Below are 27,937 nucleotides of genomic sequence, written 5' to 3' on the forward strand. Positions count from 1 at the left end.
CGACATGTGTGACATCGTAAAACAGGAAATGGAAGTGTTAGGACATGAAAGAGCCGAATAAACGAGTGAAAGGATCCGAAAGTATGTGAAGGGTGTTGATTATCAAAGAAAGTGTAATTACAGATTACATAAGTGAAAAAGGCGTCCAAAAAAGTGTAACGAGTGTATATACAAAAGAGTGTATTCACAGTTGCTTTAGTAGCTACCTCCATGTCATCATGGCACAGCCTAGCAACACATGACGTGCTTACACATTCCTCCAATGCGGGTGGCCGCAGATCTGACGTTTTTTCTACATGATGTTGGTTCACCCGGTTTCATCATCCAGTTTGGATTCTGGTCGTGAAATGGAATAAAACTTTTTTTGGAGTTGCAGTATGGCATAAAATCCTATTTTCATTCTGACGGCACTTCAAGTGTGTCAGGGAAGAGAATACACTTGAAAAATTGCTGCTTTTAAGGGGAGACGCTGTGCAAGAAAAACTGCAGTTTGGGATAAAAAGTTCATTTCTGGATTATTGTTTTAGATTCCTGGATCAGTAAAGAATCTCTGGGCAAAATTTTATTTGTGGGCATGGTCTAGAAATTCAGGAATTCTTGTTTATTGAAAGGTCGGCGGCCCAGGTAAGTGGCTTGCGAGTACCATTTTCAAATTGCGCATGCGGGGTGTGTTTCGGCCTAGCGCGCAGCTTTTACCCTCGCCAGAAGCATCACTCCTTCCCTTTTCCAACAAGCACATGTGCTACCATTGACAGTAGAGAGAGATGTACAGAAAATTGAGCAACAAGCATGAAAATAGGAGAACGGCAAGCCCTGATTGGCTAGAAAACCAAAACTTGAGATGCCATTGACACAAAAGCAGCACACAACATTTCAAACGTCTTCTTGCGCCATGTGACGGCTCGCTTTGACACATCGCATTTGATCACATTCGGCACCACTTCTAGCCCCCTTGCTTTTCTGGCTTCTTTAAAGGTCCCCAGAAAGGGGTCACCAAGAAGGGTAAACAACGCCATAACACTGATAGTTATTGAACCACCCATCATTCTCCCGCAAAAATTTTCGATCTAGCTTCTGCAACACCAGAGATATCGGCGATTAAAAATGACCCTTCCAATTTTCCCTCTCAACTCGTACGCCGAAGGGAGCCATAAAAAAACAAAGAATACAAGCAAGTTCGAAGCTCCGCCCAGACATACGTCACTTCAACGAACTTCCGGTTGCCGCGCGCTCGCTCGCTGGCGTACTCCGCCAACCCGTCCTCGCTTGCACACGCCTGAGGTGTTCGCCAGTTCGCGCAGCGACGGTTAGTGTAACCGCGAACCCGTGGTTATCCTATGTTACACGGCGGACCAAACCATGGTTGCACCACTAACCGCGGTTACCGCAAACCGAGGTCGTCAAGCTCGGTTTGCGTCGTTAACCGGGGTTATGACGGCGTCTGTTGACGGAAGCTACTCGTCGGCGCCCGAGTGCGCGAAACGTACGAGCGGGTCTGCTTCACAAAGTTATTCATTTGCCCACTGTATCACGTTTAAAGATCGATGTATAGATTATGGTGCCGCCCGACGTCTTCGATTACGGCCGACAGCGCAGCGACTGCGTACTGAAGCCTTGTCGTGCCTACAGTATCATTTGAACAGCTTGTTGCTGAGCAGAACGCCAAAAAATATGCGGCCTTAGCTATGAAAGTACACGAGTTTGCAACGCTTGCAGCACGGGATGCCGCGAGCAGGCTGAGGTACGTTACACAATTACCGCGGGGGTGGAACGTGCGAGCGCGGCGAACGCCGGCGCCGTGCGTGACCGTCCCTAGTCGTCGCTAGGCCTATTGTTTCGCTTCGAAGCCGCGGCGGTCGACGCTTTGGAACATGATCAACGCTGTCGTAAATCGTATACTTATGAAACTGCCTTATAGTGATTCCTATCCTGCCATAGTAAAATAATTATAGGATTAACTCTGCCGACGCATTAATCGCAGAGCTAATACGAGCAGATCGGATCAGCCGAAATGCACCAGCGGCAGCTGGCTTGAGCAGAAACTAGCTTGTATCACGGCTATCGCTCTTACCAGCAATTTGCTGCTGGTCAGCGATCCTCACGAGGGCTTCATACTTGATATTCGGCTCAATATTCCAGACGCCAACAAATTTTAGCCCGCTTTATTTCGGACATCGGTGCTAACGATCCGCCGTGTGGTTCGCGAACGGTATGCGGGAGGAGGGGCCACAGCGGCAATGTTTACGGCGGTCAAGGAGGTGCTGCCATCGTGCGGTGCTTGACCGTGCTGTTGACGCCTCGTCGGACGACACTCCGATACTCCTGAAACCACGTTATATAAATAAGATATTTGTAAATGCAGCTTCGTTCTGCCGATCCCTGCGTCGCTTCGATTGTTGCACTTAATGGGCAATGGCCACCTAACCGATAAGGGCGGCGAGCTGTAACAGCCCGCACAGAGTTCGAGCAGCGCACGAGCAGACGACTTTCGCAACTACCGGAAGTGTGTTCGTGACGTCATGGTTGCAGTGACCGCAGCGAATGGCAGCTTCTAGCAAGCCTTGCCAGTCAACCGACCCGTGACGTCACGGGATTAGGAAATAGTTCCATGCGACACCGCCAAGCGACATTCCCTCTGCCCGCGAATTTCAAAAAACGCTGTTTTTAAACATTAATAATAAATCGCTAGCTTTGTTCCAAGGAGTTATACTTTGCGTTAATGCTCAAAAGGATGTGTTCTACACACTGAACACGTTTATCAGTGGTTTCTTGGGGGCCGTTTCTGTGGACCTTTAAGCGTACATATTTATTGGAAGAAGGCCAGCTACAAAATTCGTCGCGCAGCGGCTTAGGTTGACGAAGCCACTTTACAATAGCAAGCAGCTGGTGCAGTACAGGCAGACTTCTCGGATTACCTCTCTTGGAATAACTACAGACAGCTGCAGCACTTACTGTTCTACACTTCAGTGAAGGACCAAGCGAGCTGAAAGGAGTCTCAGACTAGCTGGACATTGCTTGTGGCATACACACTGCCAAGCTCACAGAGAGCAACAAATTGTGTGTATTACGGGTGGGAGCAGGAGCACTCCAGAGCTAAAAGGTGACCAGAAAAAGTGGCAACTTGAAGCCGCTGCTGCTGAGCAGCCTATGGAAGGACTGGGGGTTTTCTTAAGCACTGGAGCTTGAGGAGTGGGGCGATTTTCTTCCAGTCTATTTTTCTCAGTTTCTCTTTTTCAGTAAGCTGTCAGTTTAGGAAAACTGCCAGCTTAGGAAAACTGCCCTTCGGCCGTTACTTGATAATATTAGTACTGTAGTGGCCTTTCTGGAGGAAAGTTTTGCGAGGAAGCACAGCTATGAGGTCAGTATTTTTTTTCTTTCTTGCTAAAAAATAAGTGGTGGGAAAAAAACCAGTCTGATTCTCTGTATAGTAGCATTCCTCTAAAATATAGCAACAAATAATTTTATTCTACAATTGTGTATTCAGATATTTATAAAGCCTTATAACACAAAAAAAAAATTTGGAAGACTACATTTTTTTCTCAATATTAATTTCCTAAGCAACTATAGTCATCCTTGTCGCATAGGTTGCATAACAGCCTTCATACTTATTCTAGAGGAATGAGATTTAGCAGAGATTGTCCAAGGAGTGTTATAACCTAGCTCTGCAAGCCTCAGTGAAATTGAGCGGGCAGTACAAAACTTCGCTTTTGGGTAGTGTCTCCCTTAAAACAGTGTCTTTCTAGCAAAAGTATCTTTGAAAAAAATGTGAAAAAAACTTATTATGTTCGGGAAATGTGTAATCATGGTTTCAATGTGCTAAAGATTTGTGGATATGTGATTTTCACATGATGTTTTCCATGCTTAATAGGTAATTCATTTGAATGTGAGAAGAGATTCAGCATTTTACTTCCAGCTATAGTTTCTTTCCAGTGGGGGAAACGTAAAAGGACTTTGTGTTAAGTGAAGGGAGCCACAAAAATCTGCACCAAATCTTTCATTTCAACATTTGTGGTGGTCAGATTTCTGTGGCACTAAATATCACTAATTAAAATTCAGAAAATATCAGTGGCCTTTTTCCACTCAATATGCAAATCTTGTGTTGATTCTGTTGTTGCAGCTGAAAGGAGAGGCAGAGGCCTTCGCCATTGAGAGCAAGGCTCGCGCTGAAGCGGAGCAGTTGATCAAGAAAGCAGATGCCTTCCGGGAGTACAAGGAGGCAGCCATCCTTGACATGATGCTTGACACCCTACCAAAGGTATTCACCTGCTGCCGTGTCATGCTTTCAACTGGATGTTTACTCTACGGTAGAGATGTGCGAATATCAAATATTCTTGTTAGCCAGCCATCAAAAGTGGCCGTGCAGCAACGGCTGGGGGCAGCTCTCAATGGCTGTCAGGCCATTGAATTTATGCAAGGTCTAGCATTACTGAGCAAGGGTCTTTGCCGCATGCAGGGCAGTTAATTAGTTAAGGAAAGAGCGAGTAAGCTCATTTGGCAAGTGCAAAAGAAGTGTTCCTTGGAAATACTGGGGTGGTTTGCCACGAGTTGAGGTGGAACTGGAAATTTATAATTTCTTAATGTATAATTTTTTAATGTTTAGGAGGTTTGAGTAATGAAATTACAGTGCAAATTGAATTGATAGCAAATGCCATATTTACTTTATTAATGCACACCCATTTTCAGATGTCAGAAATAAGTGTGGTGCCTTCAGTTGTAATACGCACCAGATTGTCAAAGCTTGTTAAACAAATGAATCTTCTTTTCACCTGAAACAACCAACCTTTATTGCAACTGCTCTGTTGTCGTGATGAAAACAGCCACGCTGCCTCAACAGTCGCTTTTCTGGCAGATGCCTGCTTGCTTTGGAAGCAAAAATCTATGCCTTTTGACAAGGTTCATAGTCAAGCACCCTGCCAGCTTTAAATTTCACCAACACTATGCCCATATGCCTAATCAGTAGCATCCACCAATCATAATCACGTACGTTTCGGAAACACTGACCGCACGTGAAGTCAACCATTTGCCATTCTGGTCTGCACTCGACATGGCCATATTTTAAACAGACAGCTTTTCTTCGCCAGTTCTTTAGTTTCATGCCCTCATCAGCGTCCACAATACATGCCTTGGCAGTGTGCCTAGATGTGGCACTTTAATAGCATTGGGGCAAATTTATTTTTCAATTGGAGCTCCAGTGTGGGGGTGTGCTTGGCGAGCTCAGCAGAATGCCAAGGCTCTATGCGCCTTTTTTTTTTTCTAAACTCTGCATCATAGTTAACTAGGCTGCGAGTCTTCTTAACAGACGCATTCATGTTGGCTCAAGTGCAGGTCAGCCAGCGTCTTGCTGATGGGACACTTCAGATGTTCGTGGTGCCTATTGGCATCCACAACTGTGGTTGGCTAGGCAAATGATATCTGTAATATCGGCGTACAAGAAATGCGATACAGTTTCTTACTGCGCTCAGTGAGTAATACCAAGCTACCTTCAAGTGGGGCTGATGGCAGCGGTATGCTGCTGGCGTAGTTTCGTTTTCATACTCTAACGTGCACATCACTTTAGGAATTGTTACTGAAAAAGGGGCATGTTAAAATTGAGTAAATACAATATTATTCGTAAACTGTTACAAGTTTCATGTATTTGCACATCCATGCTTTACACTGCCCAATTTTGTGCTGTATTCAAGTTTGGGAAACAGTGCAATTTTTCCCTTTGATTTTGCACTGAAACCTGAACCCATGCAGTTGCTTGTGTAACTAAAGTAACCATCAAACCTGCAGTCACTAGCACTTGGTGCTATGGACTGCAGGTAACACGTTTTCACAGAAGTGTTGGGAGTAAACATGCTAGCCACTAGCCATCTAAATACATTACAACAATAGCTCCCCAGACCAGTGAGCATTTGAATTTATTGAGGATTAGTGCAGCTGAAATTTATCGGCGCAGCACTTTTGAAAAAAAAAAAAAAAAGAAACTAAATGTCAGCTTAGCTTTGTTTCACTCATCTAACATCACAGTGCTCATTACAGCAATCATAAGCTTTACAAGATTGACTGCTAAGATTTTTTCCACTAGTCCCCACTATGAGTGACGCAAGTAGTCAGCAGTGGTAATGCCCAAGATAAGCACCCCTTCTTGTACTTGTTTACGCTTGTAAAGGATTTGAGATCTGCCGGTTACTGGACTTCAGACTTAAATCTTGAGCTAGTTTTTTGTTCCTATCAACAGACTCTTGTGAGCTGCATGTCATAAACCTTTCAGCTGCATCTTCAGGGTTCATTTTTGTTAATACTTTAGCTGAACTCATGGAGTGTGTACACATGCACATGTAAGCTTTGAGGCTGCAGGTATGCTTGGCAGAACTGCATAACTTAAGTGCTTGCTGTTGACTCATGCAGGGGGATTGCACAGCCTTTGTCGCTGCTGGTATCAAAAAATTGTAGCAGGGTGGGAAAATGACATACCAGATCGAGGTTGGCAGAGCAGTCACATCAGAGTTGATGCAAAAGCAAGCTAATCGAAGTATGACACTGAATACCTCAAAATTAAAAGAAAATACAAAGGCAGTACATTTAATATGACAGAATGCCAATAGATTCCAATAGCTTCCATGGTGGCTTAGTCGTTATGGTTTTCGGCTGCTGAGAACAAATTCACAGGTTCATTTGCAGCCATAACAGTTTAATTTTTGTTCTTGTAAAATCTAGTATATATGCCATGCAGTGTACATACCAGAACCCCAAGTGGTTTCAGTACAGCATTCCTTGTATCCTTTAATGCAGGGAAAGCTCATTAATTCAAACCTCAATAATTCGAATGTTCGGATCATTCAAACCACTACTTCGTCTGGCCAAGCTCCACAGAGATCTGTGTACAAAAAAGCCTGTTAATTCGAACGGAAGTCTGTTCCGCAAGAGATAATTCGAACTACATGCCGCCGCTACGTCTGGACAGTTTGGCGCACAGCACGTGGCAAAAAAAAAAAAAAAAAAAAAAAACACTCTCAATGAAAAAGCGGCAAGTTAAAGGCTGCACACGGCTAAAACCGGGACAAAAGATGAAACCAGGTGAAATCGTGAAAGAGTGGGTAAAGCCTAAATGGCGTCATGACCGGCGCAGCGGCGCCGGAGGGTAGAGGTTGGCGGTTATGACTGCCTGCTCTCTCTTCCGCGCAACCTCCGAAACTTGAGCCCTGTTAATTCGGAAATACAGATAAGCACTGTTGGCGCGGTCCCAGCCAACGGCCATGAAAGGGAACACAGCGAAGCGCTCAAAATCACAAAGGACGAGGAGGGGACAGGACAATAGCGCACCAACATGGTTAACCGACGGAGGAAAGCCACCAAGCAGGACTCTAACGGCGGGAGGGAGGATCCTGGATCGGATACAGAAGGAAAAAGCACGAGCTTGGACCTCAGCGTCGGTTAACCATGTTGGTGCGCTGTTGTCCTGTCCCCTCCTCATCCTTTGTGATTTTGAGCGCTTCGCTGTGTTGACGATGAACCAACACGCCCAAACATTTTCCCTTCTGAAGTGCATTTCTAGTACCTTGGGCCTTTCTACTCTTTGTTCTCTGGATTCATGTTCCCTGGTTTCACTTGCTGCCAACGCTGAGGTCCAAGCTCGTGCTTTTTCCTTCTGTATCCGATCCAGGATCCTCCCTCCCGCCGTTAGAGCCCCCTGCTTGGTGGCTTTCCTCCGTCGGTTAACCATGTTGGTGCGCTATTGTCCTGTCCCCTCCTCGTCCTTTGTGATTTTGAGCGCTTTGCTGTGTTGACGATGAACCAACACGCCCAAACATTTTCCCTTCTGAAGCCCATGAAAGGCTGAATTTGGATGGGCACTAAAAGTTGCACGTGACTTTTCTCTCTCTCTTTTTTTGCGAAAGCCATTCATTCTTCCACCCATCGGTCGTCAGCAAGAGCATGCGATCAGCCGCAATCATGACGCCAGCTTTTATTATCGTTCGGTTCAAGAGGCATCTGCTGCTATCGCATGTTCCAATAATGCAGTGGCAATAGACTGCGCCCACCCCAATTGCCCATGGCATGATAAAGCGACCGTACTGAAAACGAGGCTTGCACTGCCGGAGAAGCACTGGCACTTTGCCAAGTTTGCCCCCCCCCCCCCCCCCCAGAGTTAACATCAAAAGGTAAACACATCGTCATGTTATCACTGCGCTGTACAGCATTTTGGCGCACTGCCAAGAAATGCATTGTGGACCGTGACGGTACGAAATGGAGACACGCTGACTGACTTTTTTTTTTTATTGTTAGGCAAAAATCGGGGGTGGGTGGGTTCATTATGTGAGTGGGTTCGTTATGCCAGTAAATGCGATAAATTTACCGTAATGCAAATAATTCTTGTCAGCTTTTTCGAGGCCATTCGATAATTTGAACTCTTTTCTCGGTCCTTTGAAGTTCGAATTAAGAAATTTTTACTGTAGCCTTTAAAAGATGCAGCTAAACGAAGTGAACAAGTTTTGAGAGGGAGTCTCGGTTCATTAGCCAACATTTTGACGAGGCTACTTATTAACTGAGGCCCCCTCTCAAGCCTTGATCAATTCGTTTTGTGTTGTCAAGAGCTCCTCCCTGCCGTCCTTCTACGATGGACTCCTTTTCTTAGGTACAGGCATGCCAGTTCAGCCGCTTTCACACAGCATGGTTTAGAATCATATTTGTATGAAAGGCAAAGCAGGTTCAGTTGTCACAAAGTTGAATGAAACATTTTCACAGCCAAGCTGTCTGCTTGCACTGTAGACAATGTGTGTGGCATCACACTTTGTGACTTTGCTGAAAATGAACCACCATAGATTCCAAAGCATCAACAGCACCATCTGCAACGATTCCCTGAATACAAAGCATGCTTTTGTGTACATGTATCCTACATCTTACTGCACTGGGATGTGCTTGCAATGCACACAGTTGCCTCCAGAACATTCTTGTGTTCTTTTATACCTCCCATATTTGCTTTACCTCATACCTTCATGCCACATGCCAGACATTGCGTGGGATGTGCAAACCAACTGTTGCCGCAGTAGTGTGTGCACTTGCTGCTCCACAGCGGGGGATATGCAGCTTGCATCAGTGCACAGTATTCAAGTTTCCAAAGCCACTTCAGGCTGCTTCGCACATTTGTCACTTTCCCGGCTAGAAATTATTTTGAGTGAAATAGGCTCCGTCTTGTTTCAGGTGGCAGCAGAAGTGGCGGCACCCATCTCTCAGTGCAAGCGTATTGTGATGGTGTCCTCAGGCAAAGGGGAGGTTGGAGCAGGCAAGCTGACTGGTGAGGTAATCGACATCATTACCAAAACAACTAGCATGGTTCATCAGCTGACAGGCGTCAATGTGGGCTCCGTGTGTGGCAAGGACCGCAACCTTGCCTCTGCTGCTGCCTGGGTAAGTGCCATATATTCATTACAAGCTAAAGTACACCACTGCAGTGTACATTCAGGGACAAAAGTTTGCAGAACGTGGATTTGTGGTAAAACATTTATTTCTTCGTTTCCTCACTAGTTTGTCTAAAATTTTTTCTCATAGGTGTGCATGTCCCCTTGTGATTCAGCATATTTCATTCTCCTTATTTTCCCGAACGCACAGAAATAAATATTTCCCCCAAACTCGCATCCTGCAAGTCTTCCTTTTCACTCTCATCCTCCCAGACGATGTCGTCAGAAGCCTTCACAGTCACTCACATTTAAAATCTCCTCCTGCTGGTTCCACCACCTGAGTATGGTAGATTAGTTAACGTCTGGCCGTCGAGCTGCTGCAAAATTTCTTCTATAGAATAGCTTCTTTTTTTTTAAGCGATCGTCATACTGTGCTTGGCGCGGTGCCATCATGTGGAATGCGATGAAAGAAATAACCGCACTAATCCACTGCGGAAGAAACGTGGGCCCCGCTGAGGTGGTGCACTGGTTACGGCGCTCGACTACTGTTTCCAAGGATGCGGAATCGAATCCCAGCCTTGGCGGCCGCTTTTCAGTGGAGGTGAAAAGCAAGGCGCCCGTGCGCAGTGTGATGTCAGTAAGGTTAAAAAAACCCCAGGTGGTCGAAATTTGCAGAGTCCTCCACTACGGCATCTCTCATAGCCTGAGTCGCTTTGGGACGTAAACCCCAGCGCGCAAGAGTGGAGAGGAGCGTACACAGCAAACCGAGGGCCAGCGTAAGAAAGACCCCGAAAGGGGGAACCAGGAGGCTTCTGGGTGCAGCGGAAGTGCCGCCGCAGTCGGGGAAACAGCAACATGTGGTTGCAATAAATTCTGCTGAACGTGAACAGAGTGGCCGGTAAAAGCGTAAAAAAGCAATGACAGGAAGAAAGACAAGTGCCTACAGTGGCGGTGGGAACTGAAGTTTTCTTTCCTAAAGCGCAATGTGTGTTCCATGAAGCCGTTAACGCTTTTCGGTGAGAGTTAAGACACGCTCACAAAGTACAGCGACAAAAGAAGCGACGTACGAACACGCAACCGGGACCGGGCGTCCCGTCCTGGATGCGCTTCCCTCTCATGCTCCTGGTTTTCGTCCCTGTTGCGCTGCCGAACTGTCAAACTTTGCACACTAGACGGTCCGTATGTCGGCTTCGCTTTGAGTCAACGATGCCGCCTTGACAAGGTCGGAGCTCTTCGTAGTCGGCTAGCCGTCGTTCTAAACTGTACTTCAGCTTGCAGTGTTTGTTTTATGGGAACACATAAAAACGGCGCCAAGAAGATGGGATGTTTGATTTGCCCTCTGCATAGCAGCTTGCCAGCTTGACTCCTTCGCTTTCTTACAGAAACAGTACAAGGCAAAAAAAGAAAGAATCAGAAGAACGGAAAGACAGAAAGGTTAACTACGCAAAAAAGTGCACAGCATCAGGAGCCTGTAGCGCTGAACTTGAGTCTGGCTTTTGGCATGGCGGAAGTTAAACACAAAAGAACAGAGCTGAACGTAGGCGCGAAGAAATCTGTGAATACAAGTGGCAAAAGCCATCTCAGTCAATCCAAGCTGCGAGGGACTAGTATCGACAGCTCAGCTGTTTCCTCGCCTCAGGAGAATCTCAAGCAGCTACTTAGCGGCTACTTAGCTCAGTGAAGAGCACATTTTGAAAGTGGCGGTGAGTAGAGAATCATACGCTGATTCATCGCCCAGTGGGGAGTTCGTGCTCGAAAGTTCGACCAACACAAAGCCCAGCATCACGGGTGTCATGGTAAGCGAGTCGCTTCAGGCTGCACTACAATTTTTCGAAGACAACAATGAGAAGGATAATGCACTCAAATGTGCTGGTGTTCTGTGAAATTTTGAGTCCAGTGCACACCGTTATGTACAAAAGCAGTCGTTAATTACAATTCTCTTTTCTAAATAAAATCCTTTTTGTTTTTATTCATGACTTGTTATTATGGATGACTCGCTTTATGGACAGTTTTGGTCGGGAACCAAAGTGTCCATATTAACGAGGCACGACTGTATTACTTTTTATTGCATAAAATTAGTATTCCAGCTCTGTTAGTTTTTGCTGTTAGATATATTACTTTTTATTGCATAAAATTAGTATTCCAGCTCGGTTAGTTGTGTTTGATTCTTGTGACAGCACCATACTCTCGCTTGACTGCCCCTGCGTCACTTGTTTTGATCTGTTGCACGCACGTGTAAGCTTGCAGCTCTCATGTGTAGATGGTGGGCTGAGACGGCGGGTATGGTTATTACCCATTCTGCGACCAAAATGCACTGAAACATTAACACGTCGATAACCACTGTGGACAGAGTGACTGAAAAGAGCGGCAGCAGGGACGCTGAGTCGCAAACTCGAAGCATGGTGTCCAGCAGAGTGGACAAAAATGCTGTGTTTAGACTAAAACATGCTTGTTGTTTTAGCAGATGTTTTATTTTACAATGAAATGTCTAGATAATTGCAATTTAGTGAAGGAAAAAGGTGTAAAATATATATCAATTGTTTTTAACATTTTTTTACGTGTTTGTACGAAATCAACAGCGCAGTGGTCCCCTGGCGGCATCTCTGAGAAGCTGTTTGCAGGCCGTGTGACAGGGATATAATATTGTGTGCATTGTTTCTTAGAGCTGGGGCTCTGAAGTCTCGATTCATTAAAGAGGGGCATCCACTCTCTTATTTACGATTAGTTTTCCTCCTTTTACTTTTGGTCTTTAGCTTTACAAATTATTTTCAACCCTTGCAGTGAAAGAGCGAATGGTAATCTAGTAGCTGATGTGCAAGTAGTTCAGTGACCTACACTCCGTTTCATACATCAGGTGCAACGCAGCGAAAGCTACGCAAGTAGTCCGCAAGAAAAAAAAAAGGAGGCGTATCACTACGCGCTCGTTTTGTGGCCGAGTGGTTCCTGCGGAAACGGGCTCTATTCCGAGCATACACATTTGCTTCGCATGCCTAGACATCTTCGCAGTGCGGATCGTATAGAAAAAAATGCGCACCAAAGAACCATTTTCTCAAAAAGAGATGCGTAGCGCGGAGGGCACAGCCAGCGCCATCTAGTGGCACAGCTGGCAAGGTTGCGGGGCAGCGAAAACTCGACACGAACGAAAACGACATAAAAAACAATCACATTCACCGAATCTGATCCTTTCTCCCTAAAAAAGGTGCTCTTGATGAAGTTTATGGCAAATGTAAGATGTATTAAGCTTGCAGACAAAATAAGTATTATTCCCTCTCGTAAAGAGCAGGCACTATTTTTCATCGCGGATTCGGAGAGCGCAAACAAGAGCTGTAGCTTTGGCAGTGTTGCACTTGATGTATGAAACAGAGTATAGTGTGGTGGTCCATTAGGCTTGTCACTGATCATGGGGCCACAAGCTGGCTTCCAAGCTAGTCAGCTGCATTACAGCTTAGAATGCAATAAAGCCTATGTAATAAGATTCCGATGCATCTAAAGAGCCTTGTTGGTCAAATGTAGCCTATGGTATTGTATGGGGCATGTATCGGGGTGTTGCTGTATTCACAAATCGACAAGCCCAGTGATATCGATTACTTCTTTAGTTTGTCAGTACCCAAATAGCCACAGAGCTTAGCACCTTGCTACACAATAGCCTTTGTGCTGTTCTTTTTTTTTTTTTCTTCTTTAGAATACCAAGACTGCCCAAGCCGCCATGTGAAGGAGCTCCGTGAATCTCTGCTGAAGACCACTGGAGTCTGCTTGCACCGGCTCGTGTAATCCGTGCACTGTTCATGATGTTAGCCTGTTGAGCAGCTCCTTGAAGTTTGTCTTGCTTCAGTTGTTTCTGCTCGTGTTGTGTGGTGTACCTGCGCTGTTACTTTTTTTTTTTTTTTTTTTCTGGCAGTTATTTTTCAGCACCAAGACTTGTCAAAAATTTATTTTGCCAATGTTTTCTTCTTTTTTTTTTCTTGCTTTGTCTAAAGCTGGCAATTGTCCACAGCAGCATGTGAGGTAGTTCTTTTAATTAAATGCATGGTTTCACCTGAAGACAATTTATGGTGATGGAAGTCGCATAGCACCTTCAGTATTGGCTTAATCTTGGAAGTACCTATCATGGATCTGAATTTCTTTAGCACTACCTATTCTAATGGCTGAGTATTTTTATTATTTTATAGTTTTCCATAGCAGTCTTTTTAAGATAGCTTTTTAACCTCTCACCATTACTACATTGATTGCTTAATTTTTTATATGTGCTTTGCCATTCCTCTATGCTGCTGCAAGCTTCACAAAGGTTCTTCTCTCGATGCCCTTGTGGAATGCTGGTGCTTGCATAAGCATGCCGAGCAGTGTTTTTTGTTGGTTTGCTGCCACAGAATATATATATATATATATACGCGCAGCTGTGGGAGCCTTAGTGCTATGTGCTTTGAAAAAGAAAAGCATGAGAAATGCCATGAGCTGCACAGCTGTCTGGATCAACAGCCAGTACATTGTTTAATTGCAGGAAAGACGATGGCTTCCTTTACCTAGTCGAATATTCTTCTTTGAAGTTTATCTTTTGTTGTAAGCATGTAATTTAGTAATTTGTTGTTTTTTTATTCTTTTCATTTTAGCAGAAATTTTGGCCATAGACACGAGTTAGGCTTGTCGTATGTGTGCTATGGCATAAGTTGTGTATATAGTCAGGGTCATTACTTGCTGTTATGCAAGCTAGCAGTTTGCATAACATTGACTGTATTATGCTCCTGTTTCTTGTATAAAAGGGGTGGGGGGCGGGGGGGGGGGGGGGGGGGGGGGCATTGCAGAGCAAGAAGCTAGTCGCCATCTTGGTGGAGGTGTCCTGCTAGCTGTTACCACCCAGTTTTTATGGCACATAGCAGACACTTTGCCCAGCTTCTCAAGCATACATCTTTCACGGCCAGCCAGTGGAACTGCGCAGTGAATCATTGCCACAGCAAAAATACCCTTTGTAAACTGCCTGGTACACATCTTTCTGCATATTTGCATTGCCTTTGAAAGTGTTTCACTATGAAAAGAAAGATTTATTGCATCTTATAAATTGATGTGTTCAGTTTTACGAAAGCGACCTTCAAGTTGTGTGAAGTCTGTCATGTCCTGTTATATACTCCAAAGTGGTTTCATTAAAAATACTTGTTTCTTTGTATGAAAGCCTGCATGTATCCTCTGCTGCCATGTGTGCCATGCATGCTTGCTCTGCATTCAGTGTGCAGTTAGGATTTGCTTTGTCGCATATGAATTATGTTCAATTGCTGTCGGCAGACTAAATTGCATTGTTGTGCTAACACACACAAATCACATTTGAACAAATTTATAAAGCCGTTCTACTGGCTTATCTAAGGTTTTTTTTATCATTGCCTGTTAGAAGTAACACACAGTGCCATTGTGCAATCATAGCCAAGCAGTGGCAGAAAACACCTGTAGTATGATATACACTTTCCATTTAAAAATATGTCTCCTAGAGTGCTGCATGGAGAGTTATTTTAAGAGAAGATTTGGGACTTTAGATTTTAACGGGCCCACCTTTTTTATGTATTGAGTTTTTCAGAAATATTATTTCCTTTTATTAGAAGCCTTCAGAGGGAAGCCACTTTCTCTGCATGCATAACTGCTGCAACAGCCAAGCATTTGCAGCATGTACAGCTCTGGGCATGTTTTGCCTGCTCAATTTTATGAATGCCATCCACTGTTTTAGCAGAATGCTGGTGTATGTCATAAGAAATGTTCTGGTTCCCACTTCTGTCCATGAGTGCATGGAGAGCTGAGTTGGCAGTATGTGCATAATCTCCTCCAGCCAGCCTTGCCGAAATATCCTCTTAAAAGCTTCTTTTGAAGATACAGACAAACTTGGGCGAATCTTCCATGACACTTTAAAAAAAGTCCTGCTATAGGGGCACATTGTTGATATGGTGCCATGTGAGTTAAACAGAGTGGGTTAGGATTTTTTTTTAACTCTGTGTGGTGTTCAAAATAGGTAATGCTTCCACAAAATTTTGTCCCGGGAAATATCAAAATTGCATTTAATGTAGCCTGCGATAGGTTTCAGCATCGAAACTGAGCATTGCAGCTTTATATCTCTGCTTGCGAAGCTTGGAAAACTCCTTACTATGAAACATTTAGGGTGATGAATTTCAGATTTTGTTTGCTTTAGAAAGTGCCTAGTATGCAGGCTGCCACAGCAAAGCATGGCCATGATTGATGAGGTGCTGAAGAGCTTCATGTGAATAAAACTGTTTTCATCAGTTTTGCATTATAATTTAAGTATTCCCTTAGTGTGCATAAATTAAATTTAATGAGTTGTCTTCTGATACGAGTTAAAGAAAGCTTGGAGATGAGCAAGCTTTTCAGTTATAGTTATTTCTTGGCATTAAAAAAAAAAAAAGGTCAAGATTTAAGTATTGAAGTGCATTTCTACATTTTACGTCTGCAGAAGTGTGAAACGAGCTGAAAAGAACCTGCTTTACAACCAATGTGTTGTGCAGAAATTTACAGTTTTATTGATCTGGACATGTGCTAAAGCTGCTCACATGTAGAGAGAGCTGGTGCCTTTGTTCTCGCTGTTTTAAAACCCAGCAGCGTAAACAATAAAGCAACCTGCCAAAAGCTGAGCCCGGAAAAGCGTAGCAGGGAGGTCAAGTGCCGTCTTTTGCAACACATTTGAGAGAGCTGCATCTACAGCACAAGAACACATCGTATAGTTTATTTCTGCAGGAGTTTTTATCAGCTGAAAAAATATGTGCAGCCTGGCTTGTTGGATATAGTTTGTGCACTTCTCCACTAATGTCTATTATTGACGTCTAATTCATTTCGTCTATTGGAAGTAAGGTTGATAAAATTTCATGGCTAAAGTACAGCACTTCTTATGATGTGTGGTACCTTAATTCTTCAGTATCTAACTGCTCCAGCCTGTAGCTTATACGGGTAGATGCACACAACTTGGAAAGTGTTAATGTGGCAGGTACAGTGCTAATCGCACTTGCACGATTGCAAGACTGACGGTTCTTGCCAATATTTTACTAGCGCTGCAAGAATGGCATAGATGTTTTCATATACATGGTAAAACTACAGTAGGAATTTTGGCCTGCAGTGGAGTGAAGTGTCATTGGTAAAAAGTCTTATACTATGCACCTCCTAAAGTGAAAAAAAAAAACAATTTGTCTTGGCAAAAGCCTTAAAGGTCTTCAGAAGTCACAGTAGCACTTGCTTTAAAAATTGTGCATGAGCTCTCAGTCACTTAAGTTTGTCGTCTGTCTTTTATTGTCTACTAATGTGCAAATACTCGTACTTGTTCTTTTTCTTTCTTCTCTATTCTTTCATTTGTCCGCACGAGTCAGCGGAGGTGGCTCGGCTACAGAGCCAGTAGCAGGCCCGTGCATTTCCATTTCCTTCTTCCTACAGCCACAACAACAACAAGATTCTAGTTAAAGATAGTTTTTTTTCGTGCCAACCTATAAAAGCTATGGTATGGAATTCAGGCTTTTTTTTCTCGATGCTCATGCTTTGTACAATGCTCATGCCTTGCTAGCATTAAGGTCCTGGAGAGCAATGTGTTAATATTCAGTGCTATATTCAAATGGTTATTTTTTATTGGCACAAAAAACTATTGAATGTTAGTCATGAGTGTTAATGTTTCGCCAGCTTTCTATTGCAGGTACATTGGCTGCAGGCTTCACTAAGATTTAGCACTGATATAGTTGCATATATTCTCTCTGAGACAATGCAGACGTATTGCCCCATTTGGGAACTATACAAGACTAAAAATGCTGTGAACTTTCCATTTTATATGCACGTTAAAGAGAATGTTTTTTTTTTTTAAATGGGTTCAAGGGAAAGAAACTCGGGGATTTTTCTTCAGACCAGTGTCTTGCAACCATTATGCTTACCAATCAGACTCTAGCACGGTTGCATGTATATTTTTTTTTTTGTGTGTGTTAGCTGATGAAGCCAGGTTTACATATGAAATTAGAAGGGACTTTGTATCAACTGCGACTGCAGGACTATCGCCTTTGTCTGCAACCTTAGTGCTGCATAGAATGTGAATGCTTCTTTCAGCCCATGCTTTAATGTAAGCACAAAAAAAAAGGCATTAATTGCAGAGAAGGGTTCGCTATTTCAGGAAAGCAGTCTACGGGCGATGTATCTGTCGGAATGGGAACTGTATCTGTTAGTCGAGTGGTACAAGATAGTGTTTACCACTGCCATAGTCATTTTGACTTTACAGACTGGTTGATGGCAAAGGAAAAGTTGTACTTTAAAACGTGCTGCACACATGTGGCTAATGCAGGCTGATGCTGTGGAGCACCAACGATTTGTCGTGGAAGGATCTCTTTGAAAACTGAGTAATGATTTTTATGTGGTCAGTGACAGTGGAGTAAGAACCAAATTTTAACATCATTCTAGAAGGCATGCTCCTCTGTTGCAATTCCTAGAAGAAGCAAGCATAGCATGCACTAGGTGCTAGCCTTGGACTGAGCACAGCGGTACTCTATTCTGTGTGTGTTATGCACCTGTGAGAATAATGTTGTGCAATTGCGTGCTAAAACAGCTCTTTATGTCGTGCGTGCAAAAACAGCTCTTTATGTCGGTGTCAGCATTTTCGTAGAGCTTTAAGTTTTAAATTTAATTCACTTACATTTCACTTCATTTTTATTGCAATGGGAGCACCATGCATATATTTAAGAAGTAATGTCACCACTGTTGGGCCCCATTATCTTGCCATATAAACAACCACTTTGCTGGCCATGAACAGCAAACAGTTTTTTGCCTGAAGGCTTACAAAAGCATAGTAAAAAGAAAGAACAATGCCTGGCATTTACGACAACCAGATTGAACAATGGCAGAATTTTCATGTCAGCCATAGAAAAAGCGTGTGCTTGGTGCCATTGTTTTGAAGCACCAGTTCTTTAGAGTGCTTCACAAACACACGGGACAGTAGCACATTTTCTGTTTGTGGCATTGGACCTGCAGTTTATATTAATGTGGGTACTTTGCTTGGTTGTGAACCAAAATTGTCCGTAATTGAAGTCATCTGTTGTAATGAATTGAGAAAAACATTTCTTAGGAAAAACAATTTCAGATTAAAGTCCGCCACTGTGCGTCGCTGTGAGCAGAAGGGAAGTGGACAAAACCTTAGCAACCTGAAGTCCATTATACTTGTTTCCATTGTCTTCAAAAAAAGCTGCATGGTAACTTGAAGCCATAGTTAAAAGAGAGGTCATGCCATGTTTGTTACTGTGGCTGGTTATTCACACCTCACAAACTGCTAGGACATGCCTAAACAGAAACCAGCTATAAGTGCTGCCCGGTCAGCGTTGCGAAAGCTGCTGAGAAAGCTTTCTTCAAAAGCGTTCAGGCAATACATTGCAACATATGAAAGCATGCATTGATCGAGCACATTTGATTGTAAAGCATGAAGCCATAATAGAGAAGGGCAAGAAGGGCAATCATTGAGACATCTGAGCTTTTGCAGCGCCTTGGGCAGGTGTTGTACATTCAAAATGTAGGAAAGAAAATGTGTGCTTATGGAAGTTGATGTCACGGTCACATCAGTATCCATGTTAACTTGAAAAAATACACATGCTGCAGTGGGTGCTGTGCTTTCTTGTCCAGTATATTGTTCAAACTGCAAGTTTTTGTATTGGCAAGGTATAAATATATTTGGTCCCAGGAAAAACTGCTATTTTATGTGGTCCTTATTAGTGACAGTTGTATCAACTGTGTTTGACTGTACTTTTGTCAAGTGTCATTTTCTGGTTTTCCTGAATTCAGACCTAATCTCATTGGTAGTTGCAGGGTCTAACAAAGATATAAAGATGAGGAATGAAGGGGGGGGGGGGGGGGGGGTGCTATCAGTCACTTATGCTCCTTTGTGAAGTTCCTTCAACAGTTATTGAATTTTTTTTTTTTCAGCCTCATTTTGCATGTGCTTAATTTGAACTTCAGTTTATTTGCTGATGTTTTGTTCCTGTCAGCATCAAATATGTTGCAAAATCACCCCATAAATTTAATTCCATGTAATTTAAACAAATTTTCAGTTATATCTTCGATTCAAATATTCGAGAATCGGCTGTACAACAAAGACTAGAAAATTATAGTCAGCAACAAGAAGATACCCAACACTTTTTCTTTTCTCTCAAACTTGACTGCTGCGAAGGAAGGTGTAGCCTTTGAAACCAAACATTTCACCGTGTGTCCATCAGCATTAAGCCTGCGTTTTTCATTTGTATTTGGCAGCAGAGTGGCTGTTGGGGGGTGTACCTTGCCTTTCAGGCAGAAAGACGTCCATCCTTCCAGGAAGAAAAAAAACTAGTGAATAGAGATCATCTCGGTGCCAATGGCAAATCTGTTGACTGCCCTGTGTCCTTTTCCTTTTAGAGGGGAGACAAAGGATATTTTGATGCCATGCCAGTTTCCCTTCTTATGGCTTGGTTGTTGCTTGTTTGCAACCGCATTGGCACGGTGCAAACGTCAGTGGCGTCCAGACAATAGAGGTATTTTATGTGTATATTAGCAATAGCCCTTAGCCTAGTGTGCTGTGTACCTTCCTGCCTTATTCATTTGTTTCATCATTTCGGCTGGTGCTGTATGTCTTGTGAGAAATAAAAATATTTACAAAGAAGGGAAAAAAAATTCTGTGCGCCATTCTTGTGAAACCATTTTTATTTAATAATTAATGATGAATTTATTCCATATTTTTTACCACGAAGAGAAAAAGAGAGGAGTTGAAATAGAAGTTCAATGAACGTATGCTCAATCCCGTTTTCCCTCACATCACCAGAGCTATCCTTGCATTGGACCTGACGAAGGCCTTTGATAATGTTGCCCACTCCTCCATTTTACAATCACTGAGAGACCTAAACGTGGGCTCTCGCACGCATGACTATGTTGCTGTCTTTCTCAGCAACCGATCCGTCTGCCTACAATTAGGCGCAGTAAAAACTTGCCCTTTCACGCTAGGCAGTAAGGGAACGCCCCAGGGAGCAGTTTTGTCCCCACTTCTTTTTAACATTACTATTATCCCGTTAGCGAGGGAACTTGACAAAATTCCTTCCATCTACCACTCCTTGTATGCGGATGACATCACCATCTGGGTCAATACCGGCAACCATGGCAAAATAGAATCCAAACTTCAGCTGGCCGCTGACACTGTTGCTACGCATGCAAGCAGCATTGATCTAAGCTGCTCGGCAGCTAAATCTGAGCTCATAGTCATGGACCTAAAAGAACGGAACCCCCCTAATATTCAAGTCACATTAAACGACACCCCCATCCGCAGGGTCAATAGAATCAAAAGTTTAGGTCTCAGTATTTCTGACAACGGCTCCAACGCCGAGACCATAAAATTAATTTGTGCTGCCATTTTGAATACAGCCTCACTAATTAAGCGTATCGCCAGTCGCCATCGCGGCATGAGGGAAGCAGACACACGTGGCCTCATTCAAGCATTTTGCCCATGCAGGATCACGTACTCCATCCCTTACCTCTACCTCACACCCACGGAGACCGAGCAACTCAACAGACTTATCCGCACAGCTTACATAAGCGCTCTCCTCCTCCTTAAATCAACGCCTACTGAAAAACTACTTCAACTAGGGGTTCACAACACCTTAGGAAAGCTGGTAGAAGCTCGCCTCATTAGTCAGTACCACAGACTCTCACATACCGAAACCGGCCAAATTCTTCTGCGCCGAATTGGGATAAACCTACCCGGTCATACCTCGGCCACGCGCAATCCTCCCATCGCTGTTAGCAACAATCTTTACATTCCGCCTCTTCACAAAAATACCCACCCAGAGCATAATCGTGAGAGACGGAAAGCTAGAGCCAAGGCTTTGCACAAGCACTACCCTCCTGGCACTCCGGCAGTTTACGTAGACGCGGCCGAATATTCAAACCGACCAGCTTTCGCATTAGCCGTCGTGGATGGATACCACAACACGATAGTCAATGCGTCCATTCCAAATTTGCAGGATTCCCTGCAAGCTGAAGAAGCAACAATTGCCCTAGCAATCACACACTCCTCTGCTGAGTACATCTTCTCAGACTCCAAAACAGCAATTAGTAATTATGCCCATCGCAAAATCCACTCCCCAGCCGCAAACATTCTAGCATCATCCCCTCCACCGAATCACCTCATCACCCTCCTCTGGGTCCCTGTGCGCAGCGAACACCCAGGCAACACGGCCGCTCACTCCCAAGCCCGAGCACTCGTCAACCGGGCTGAGAGCGACCTGGTGTCTTCGTCTCGCAGTGCCAGAGATCGGCTTCTTAACTACCACGACCTCACCGTATTTTATAGAAATTGCCGCCTGCTGTACCCTCCTCCGCATAAATCTCTTCCCAAAAGCGACCAGGCTTTCTGGCGCAGACTTCAGACGGCCACGGTCATGACCCCTTTCCTTCTCTCTATTATAAACCGTGGCGAAACCTCTCCTCACTGCCACTTGTGTCCTAGCACCAGAGCCGACTTCACTCACGTCTTCCTGAACTGCCCGAACAAACCCAAGCCCCCGTGGCAAGGGCCAAGACATCAGGAGCGATGGGATTCTGCTCTGCGCAGCTCGCTACCGGAGGTACAGCTTCTGACAGTGAGCTGGGCCCGAGGGGTCGCCGAAGCTCAAAAGTGCCCGGCCATCTAGAGCGGCCTGAGGGCCCACCGTCGTCCTGCTCCCTCACTTCCCTTTAACCCCCCTCACTTGGTTCTTTTTTTTTAATCATTAAAATTGCTACCTGCCTATAAATTTGAAATGGAACTCAACATGCAAACACTTTCAGCTGCTTTAAAAAAAAAAAAATGGAACTGTTTGCTATATGTCCGGAGCCCAGAAGTCCAGGCACTGTGAGAATCAAGAACAGGCAGACACTTTAGGCTTTAAGTAAATAAAATGTCAAGTATGCACGTGAACAAGAGCAGCCATCTTCAGCAACACTTTTATTGCCTAGTAGTAGCAGTTAATCGGAAGGTCTCTATCAGCCTCCTCGTACTGTCACCATAAAAGTACAGTGCAGAATTGGCCGTATTAGTTGAGCACAGCTCGCACTCATGTAAGCATGCTGCAGTAAATGCCGTTCTTCACGCAGCTTACTCCTAATAAGTTAGGTGCTGAGAGTTCACTGGGACTAAACATTTTTAGCATGTAACACTCATCTGATATTCATTAGAGGTACTCTACCTTCTTCCCATCTACTAGTTTTCCTAGCATTTATTTTTACCTTCCCAATGACTGCACCATATAGCCCCTGTGCCGACATATAAAGTTTTACTTGCGAGACTCTCTACATGCACACAATGCAGCATTTGCTTGCAGGGCTGAGTAAGATGCTTGCTCTACCCTTCTTGGTACAGGAACCACTACTAGTCAGGTTGAGTGCTTTCTCTTTAATAGGAGGACAGTGGAGGGGAAGCATAATTGTCCCTTAAGGTTTGCTGGAAATAGAACTGTTATTTGCTTCAAAGTGGCCGAGAAGGTATGCCACATTTAGGCATAGATATGCACTGGCTAGAATAGTTCTTGTTCCTAATTTTGTGTTGCTTTGCTTATGTTACTTTGCTCTCACTTTAAGATGTGCTTACTGGAGGTGGCTTTGGCATGTCTCGGATATTAAAAAGGACAAATTTATATCTGTACCACAAACTCTTGCCATCAGATGGTGTGCCATGTTGGGTTGGCTGCAGTGACAAAACTTGTTTTTTTGTTGTTTTTTTGCAATGTTCGTGCTTCTTGTGCTTTGAATTTTACTGTTCAGAATCGTACATCGCTCTTGCATTTAATGAGGTACAATAATGGGGACAACTTGTGCATAAGAAAACTGTCACCTCCAGTGTGGAAGAGTGCATAGTAAATGTGCATGTTAGTCTCCTCTTTCTCTCAGTTGCCAAACAAGTATGGTTCACTTGGATGTATGTGCACAAGTACACAAGCATGTACTATATTCTCTTTCTTTGTGCCACTTTAGTTAAGATACAATGAAAACTCTTATTTTGCACCCAAGCATTGGGTTGGTTGATGTGGGTGAGCTGAGGCTGCAGCTTAGCACGGTAGTATGGTTTTACAACACATCGGTGATGTGGACCACCAGGAGCAACAATAGTGTTCTTCCAGGAATAAGGTACATGAGTTTGGGCTGTTTGAGATTGGATCAGTGCTGCGACATTTTGAAACTAAAATCTGTGATTGTAGAAAACAAACATGACACAAAATTAACTAATCAAATGCTATAAAAAGGCAGCCCCCAGCTACTTACACAAAGTAAAAGCATAGGGGATTTTTTTTTTGTGTACGTGTGGTGGTGTTCAGTGTGAAATTAATAACGTAATCATTTTGGTTTGGTTTGTGGGACTTAACGTCCTAAAGAGACTCAGGCTATGAGGGACGCCGTAGTGGAGGACTTCGGTAATTTTGACCACCTGTGGTTCTTTAATGACATCGCAAAGCACACAGGCACCTTGCTTTTTGCCTCCACTGAAACGCTGCCATGGCTGAAAGATAAGTGATTAGAAAGTAGAAAATTTGTCATGCTACTAACGCACCAGAAAGTATGTGTGCAGAAGGAGTTGTAAAGTTAGGGCGGAGAAATTTTTGCTGCAGCCAAGAATATAAAGCAAGTGTCGACACTAAGGACAACTCCATTCAGTTATTGTACCGAGTAAAAATAATTGTCTCTTTCTGGTTATGTCAGCGTCTGGGGGTAAAGAACACATTTATCAGCGAGAAAATTGATTTAAAAATATTCCTCCTAGTGTCTGCTCAAACTCTTGATGTCTTCACTAAAAAGGGCGGGTTGCTATCATGTGGCCTCTGGAATCTCAGCCCAAAAATCATTGTAAACGCGTGTATCTTACTTGCACAATTAGCTGGTGTTGAACAACGCCTGTATTTTACTTTTTCTATCTTGCAAAACCTTTATTTTCAGTTCTTTGTTTCTTGCACAGGCTAAAGTTTATTTGTCCTCAGTGACCTTTTAATAGAACAGTCAATGTCATAGCCACAACAGGGTCTTGAGCCAGGGAGTGCACTGGATGTGGGTCCTTTCGGTATGATAGTGAGGGTGGTAGGTAAGCGGAAACAGAAGAAAGTAAATAGTCAGGAAACACACACTGTACACAACTTGCAGAGGCCACTAGTACTGCCCCTTTTTCTAATTATATCCCACCAAACATGATTACCAGGCTACATGTCATGGTTATCGGATTTGAGCCCAGCAAACATTTTGTGTGTAGGGCTGTCGGCGTGTTTACACAAACAAATGGCATGCACTGGAGGAGTGACGCATTTACCACTTAGCAGTGTCTCCTCAAGTTTTGGCTGCTGCGCTGAGAAAATAGATAGCATCACATTAAATTTTGCTTGAAAAACTGAGTCAGCATGATCCCCTGTTCATCACCCACTCAGATAACACATGTTCTACTTGATTTTGACCTCCACCTTGTCTTCTCATTTAAAACAAACACTTTCCAGTGCTGCTGCCTCGTCCACTCAGCAAATAAACTTACTTTCAATAAATGACTTTTTTTTTTTTTTTTTTCAATTTATTATAACATATTGAATAGGAGGCACAGAAGTTATAAACCACCACAGTTGTATAGTTACGGTAAGGTACTTGTTTTTACCAATTCCACCAACTAAAGAAAAAAAACTTCCGTCTACATAAATAAACACAAACAAGTGTATTACTTGTCCATGTGATGCTTTTAAGAAATAGCAACATGCAGAGGTGGAAGCAGGCTCAAGCATTTTGGAGCAGCTCAGAGAGCAGCATCAAAGCCATTTTGGAGTTGCTTTGGAGCAATAAAATGAGTTTTGGAGCACTCTGATTATGTTTTGGACCATATTTCTATGCTCAAACACTTTTAATAATGGCAATTTGCACTTCCCAACATTAAAATAAATCCAGTTTGATTACCCTTTATTTAATATTCAATGTCTTGCCGACTACGCACGCATCTTTAAGAAGACATAACGAGCAGCCAAAATGTACAGATCCTTAAAATAATACGACTGACCTCAGCAACAATTTGGATCAGACTAGCAGCAAATGGACTACTTGCTTCTACACGTCATAACTGAGCATCAATTTAATTACAAGCTTTTTACTATCTTTATCTCTTAGATTCAAATGGAGAGTCTACCAATTTGATGCTTTCAAGCACTGCCACTAGTTCGGAGTTCACACTGAGGATGTGCACATTTCTGCCCTCTTATGCATATCATTTTAATCTTATGCCAGTGCCGATAAATATGTGGGCATTGGTCAGTAGTGCCTTCATGGGGGAGACAGTACTGAAGGGTAGTCTTTTCCTCCTTCAGATTCTTTACTTCACAGCCTTCTGCCAGTGGCTGCACACATCATTGCTCCAGCTACGCTCGGGCTCCCTAAATTTCAACACACTAGCAATAGATCCTGTATGGCTTTCGAACAGTCTTGAGAACAATTTTTATAACTGGCACCTAAGTTTTGTCAGCCCCACAATAGTTCAAGCATGCTTTTGTCTTGCACAGGCATGACAGGCTTGATGGTGAAGAACCTGCTTGTTTTCACAGGAAGAACCATTAGAAAAACATGCATAGTTCTTTGCAGCCAGACATGTTTCTTGAAAGATCATGGTAGTTTCTTGAAAGATCATGGTAGTTTGTGGGTGTCGTGGTAGTTTGTGGGTGTCTGCTTTGCTCGCTGCTCTCGCTTCCCTCACCCCCAGTAATTCAAAAGGCGGTGCTATATCATATACAGGGGGCATCTTTTTGTGGTCAGTTCCCTTCAATCGCTTGTGGCTCGTTTTAAATTTACTTGTGAACAAACATTTATCATGCTCCATGCCTTTATAGTTTGTGAAAATGTTATATGTAGTAGGCTCAGCGCGAGATGCATCATAGCTCTGCCAGTGACGTGCTGCCATTGTTTCGACAACGGTGGCACCCCCCATACCACATACACGCAACTCACATTTGCCCTGCAGCGCTTCTCACAGTCACCTAATAAAGATTGCAACAGATCACATTTTTTTTGTAGGCAATACCATCAATGGCCTATTGGCAATACTGTGTTTTGGTAAATTTGATTGGAAAACATTGAGCAAGCCAGTTGGGAGCAGGGAAAGCAACTTGAGCAGAATGGAGCAGCACTTCCAGCCCTGAAAATTGTAATCTGACACAGAATAAAAAAAAAAAAGGCTTCAAAAAGCATCAAAAGTATGTGCTCTTGCCAAAGGAAGTTGGTAAAAAAATGGCCTCTTGGTTATAAGAATGAAATATAGCTAAGACACAGCAGCTTAGCTTGGAGCACACTACAATGTTAAGGTGGGGAGACTTTCTTTTTTGTAAAAAAAAATTCGATTTGCACATTTTGCAGCCTTCTGATAGCAAATTCCTTTAGCTTTCAGAAAATATATTCCACTTAGGCCTTCACAATGTCAGAAATGCATATTAATCAGAATTTTCTGGGTGTCGTTAATATGCATTTTTCTCATGTTGTAAAAAAATTGTTTCAAATTTTGCAATGTGCTAATGCAGCACTTTTTTTTAATATTTAAAAAATACATCACATTTGAGTGTTAGCAACCTCAAGACATTTTTTTCTTTTTGTGGTCATATCAAGCAGAAAGATGGGTTTCAGAGACTTTTCTGAGAACCTATAGGTTGAAAATGAACTAAATTTTATACAAATGCAAATGCCTTTTACATCACCGGTACCAGAATCAACAGCCTAAGTTCATTTGCACTTCATGTTCTAAAGAAAAAAGTTACAGGTGGCAGTTTTATTAAACTGCAACAGGAAAAGAATACAATAAATCTAATTTCTTTACTAAGCGCATGTAGCTTAACAGTTGTTATTTACATTCAAAATTTTAACATACTGCAAAATCACTTACTGCTACTACTTACTACAATGATGATGATACACCAGTGAACAAAAAAAAAGTATAACAAGAAACAAAACACATTAATAGAAAATGTTTTGTTTTTAGCTCTGATGTAAGCTACAGCTATTTAGAAGATTGCTATCAAGTTTCTTAGCCATAGCTGCTATTACAGCTGCTTTAGAGCAAACTTTCCAAAACCATTTTTAGTCTCATATCACCTTGAACACAAGCCAATTTAACAAAGCACATGGTGTGTGCTGCTCTTAACCATGTCAATGCTATGTGCATGTTCCCAACTGGAAAAAAACTTTGCAAACTTGATGTTGAAAGAATCAAGCGTATATAATATTGTCCATGGAAATTGTTTAAAGGATGGCCACATGGTTAGAACTAGAAAATGCAGCATGCAATTTTTCTGCACAGAGCTCATTTCTGTTCCTCTAAACTGCAAAAAAGATAAAAGTGTATAAAAGCATGAGCAGCCACAGAAAATAAAAGCCCTTTCAGCAGCAATAACAGACTGCTGAAAAGACAGTCACCTGGTCATAAGTAACACAATTAAAATGCTGCAGCTGCTTTGCAGCACACAAAGCACTGCTACCAGTCTGGAAACTGCTCACAACTCTTCAGCACAGAATACAAAACTTGTACCTCTTCCTCTAAATATAAAATGTATATAAAAGTG

The 27,937-nt window shown here is 43.1% G+C and overlaps 2 protein-coding genes across 2 annotated transcripts in view; both read left to right on the top strand.

Moving 5' to 3' along the window:
* Positions 1 to 13,858, top strand: part of Flo1 (flotillin-1) — a 65,955-nt gene extending 52,097 nt beyond the window's left edge. Inside the window, exons 9-11 of the mRNA XM_084588861.1 lie at positions 4,118 to 4,255; positions 9,187 to 9,393; positions 13,066 to 13,858. Of these exons, the coding sequence (XP_084444987.1) occupies positions 4,118 to 4,255; positions 9,187 to 9,393; positions 13,066 to 13,095 (375 nt within the window). The 3' untranslated portion in view covers positions 13,096 to 13,858. The remainder of the gene's footprint in view (positions 1 to 4,117; positions 4,256 to 9,186; positions 9,394 to 13,065) is intronic.
* Positions 13,859 to 20,358: 6,500 nt separating this feature from the next.
* Positions 20,359 to 22,033, top strand: LOC146203700 (uncharacterized). Its single transcript, XM_084603238.1, has one exon. It carries the CDS (start codon positions 20,606 to 20,608, stop codon positions 22,031 to 22,033), a length of 1,428 nt encoding a protein of 475 aa, XP_084459364.1. The 5' UTR covers positions 20,359 to 20,605.
* Positions 22,034 to 27,937: the final 5,904 nt, after the last annotated feature.

This window comes from Amblyomma maculatum, chromosome 1, assembly GCF_055883805.1.
Source record: "Amblyomma maculatum isolate TAMU_Amacu chromosome 1, ASM5588380v1, whole genome shotgun sequence".
Classification (NCBI taxonomy): domain Eukaryota; kingdom Metazoa; phylum Arthropoda; class Arachnida; order Ixodida; family Ixodidae; genus Amblyomma; species Amblyomma maculatum.

What these genes read in the sequence shown, in the direction of transcription:
- LOC146203700 (XM_084603238.1), top strand. Translation starts at nt 20,606, where the DNA reads ATGGACCTAAAAGAACGGAACCCCCCTAATATTCAAGTCACATTAAAC.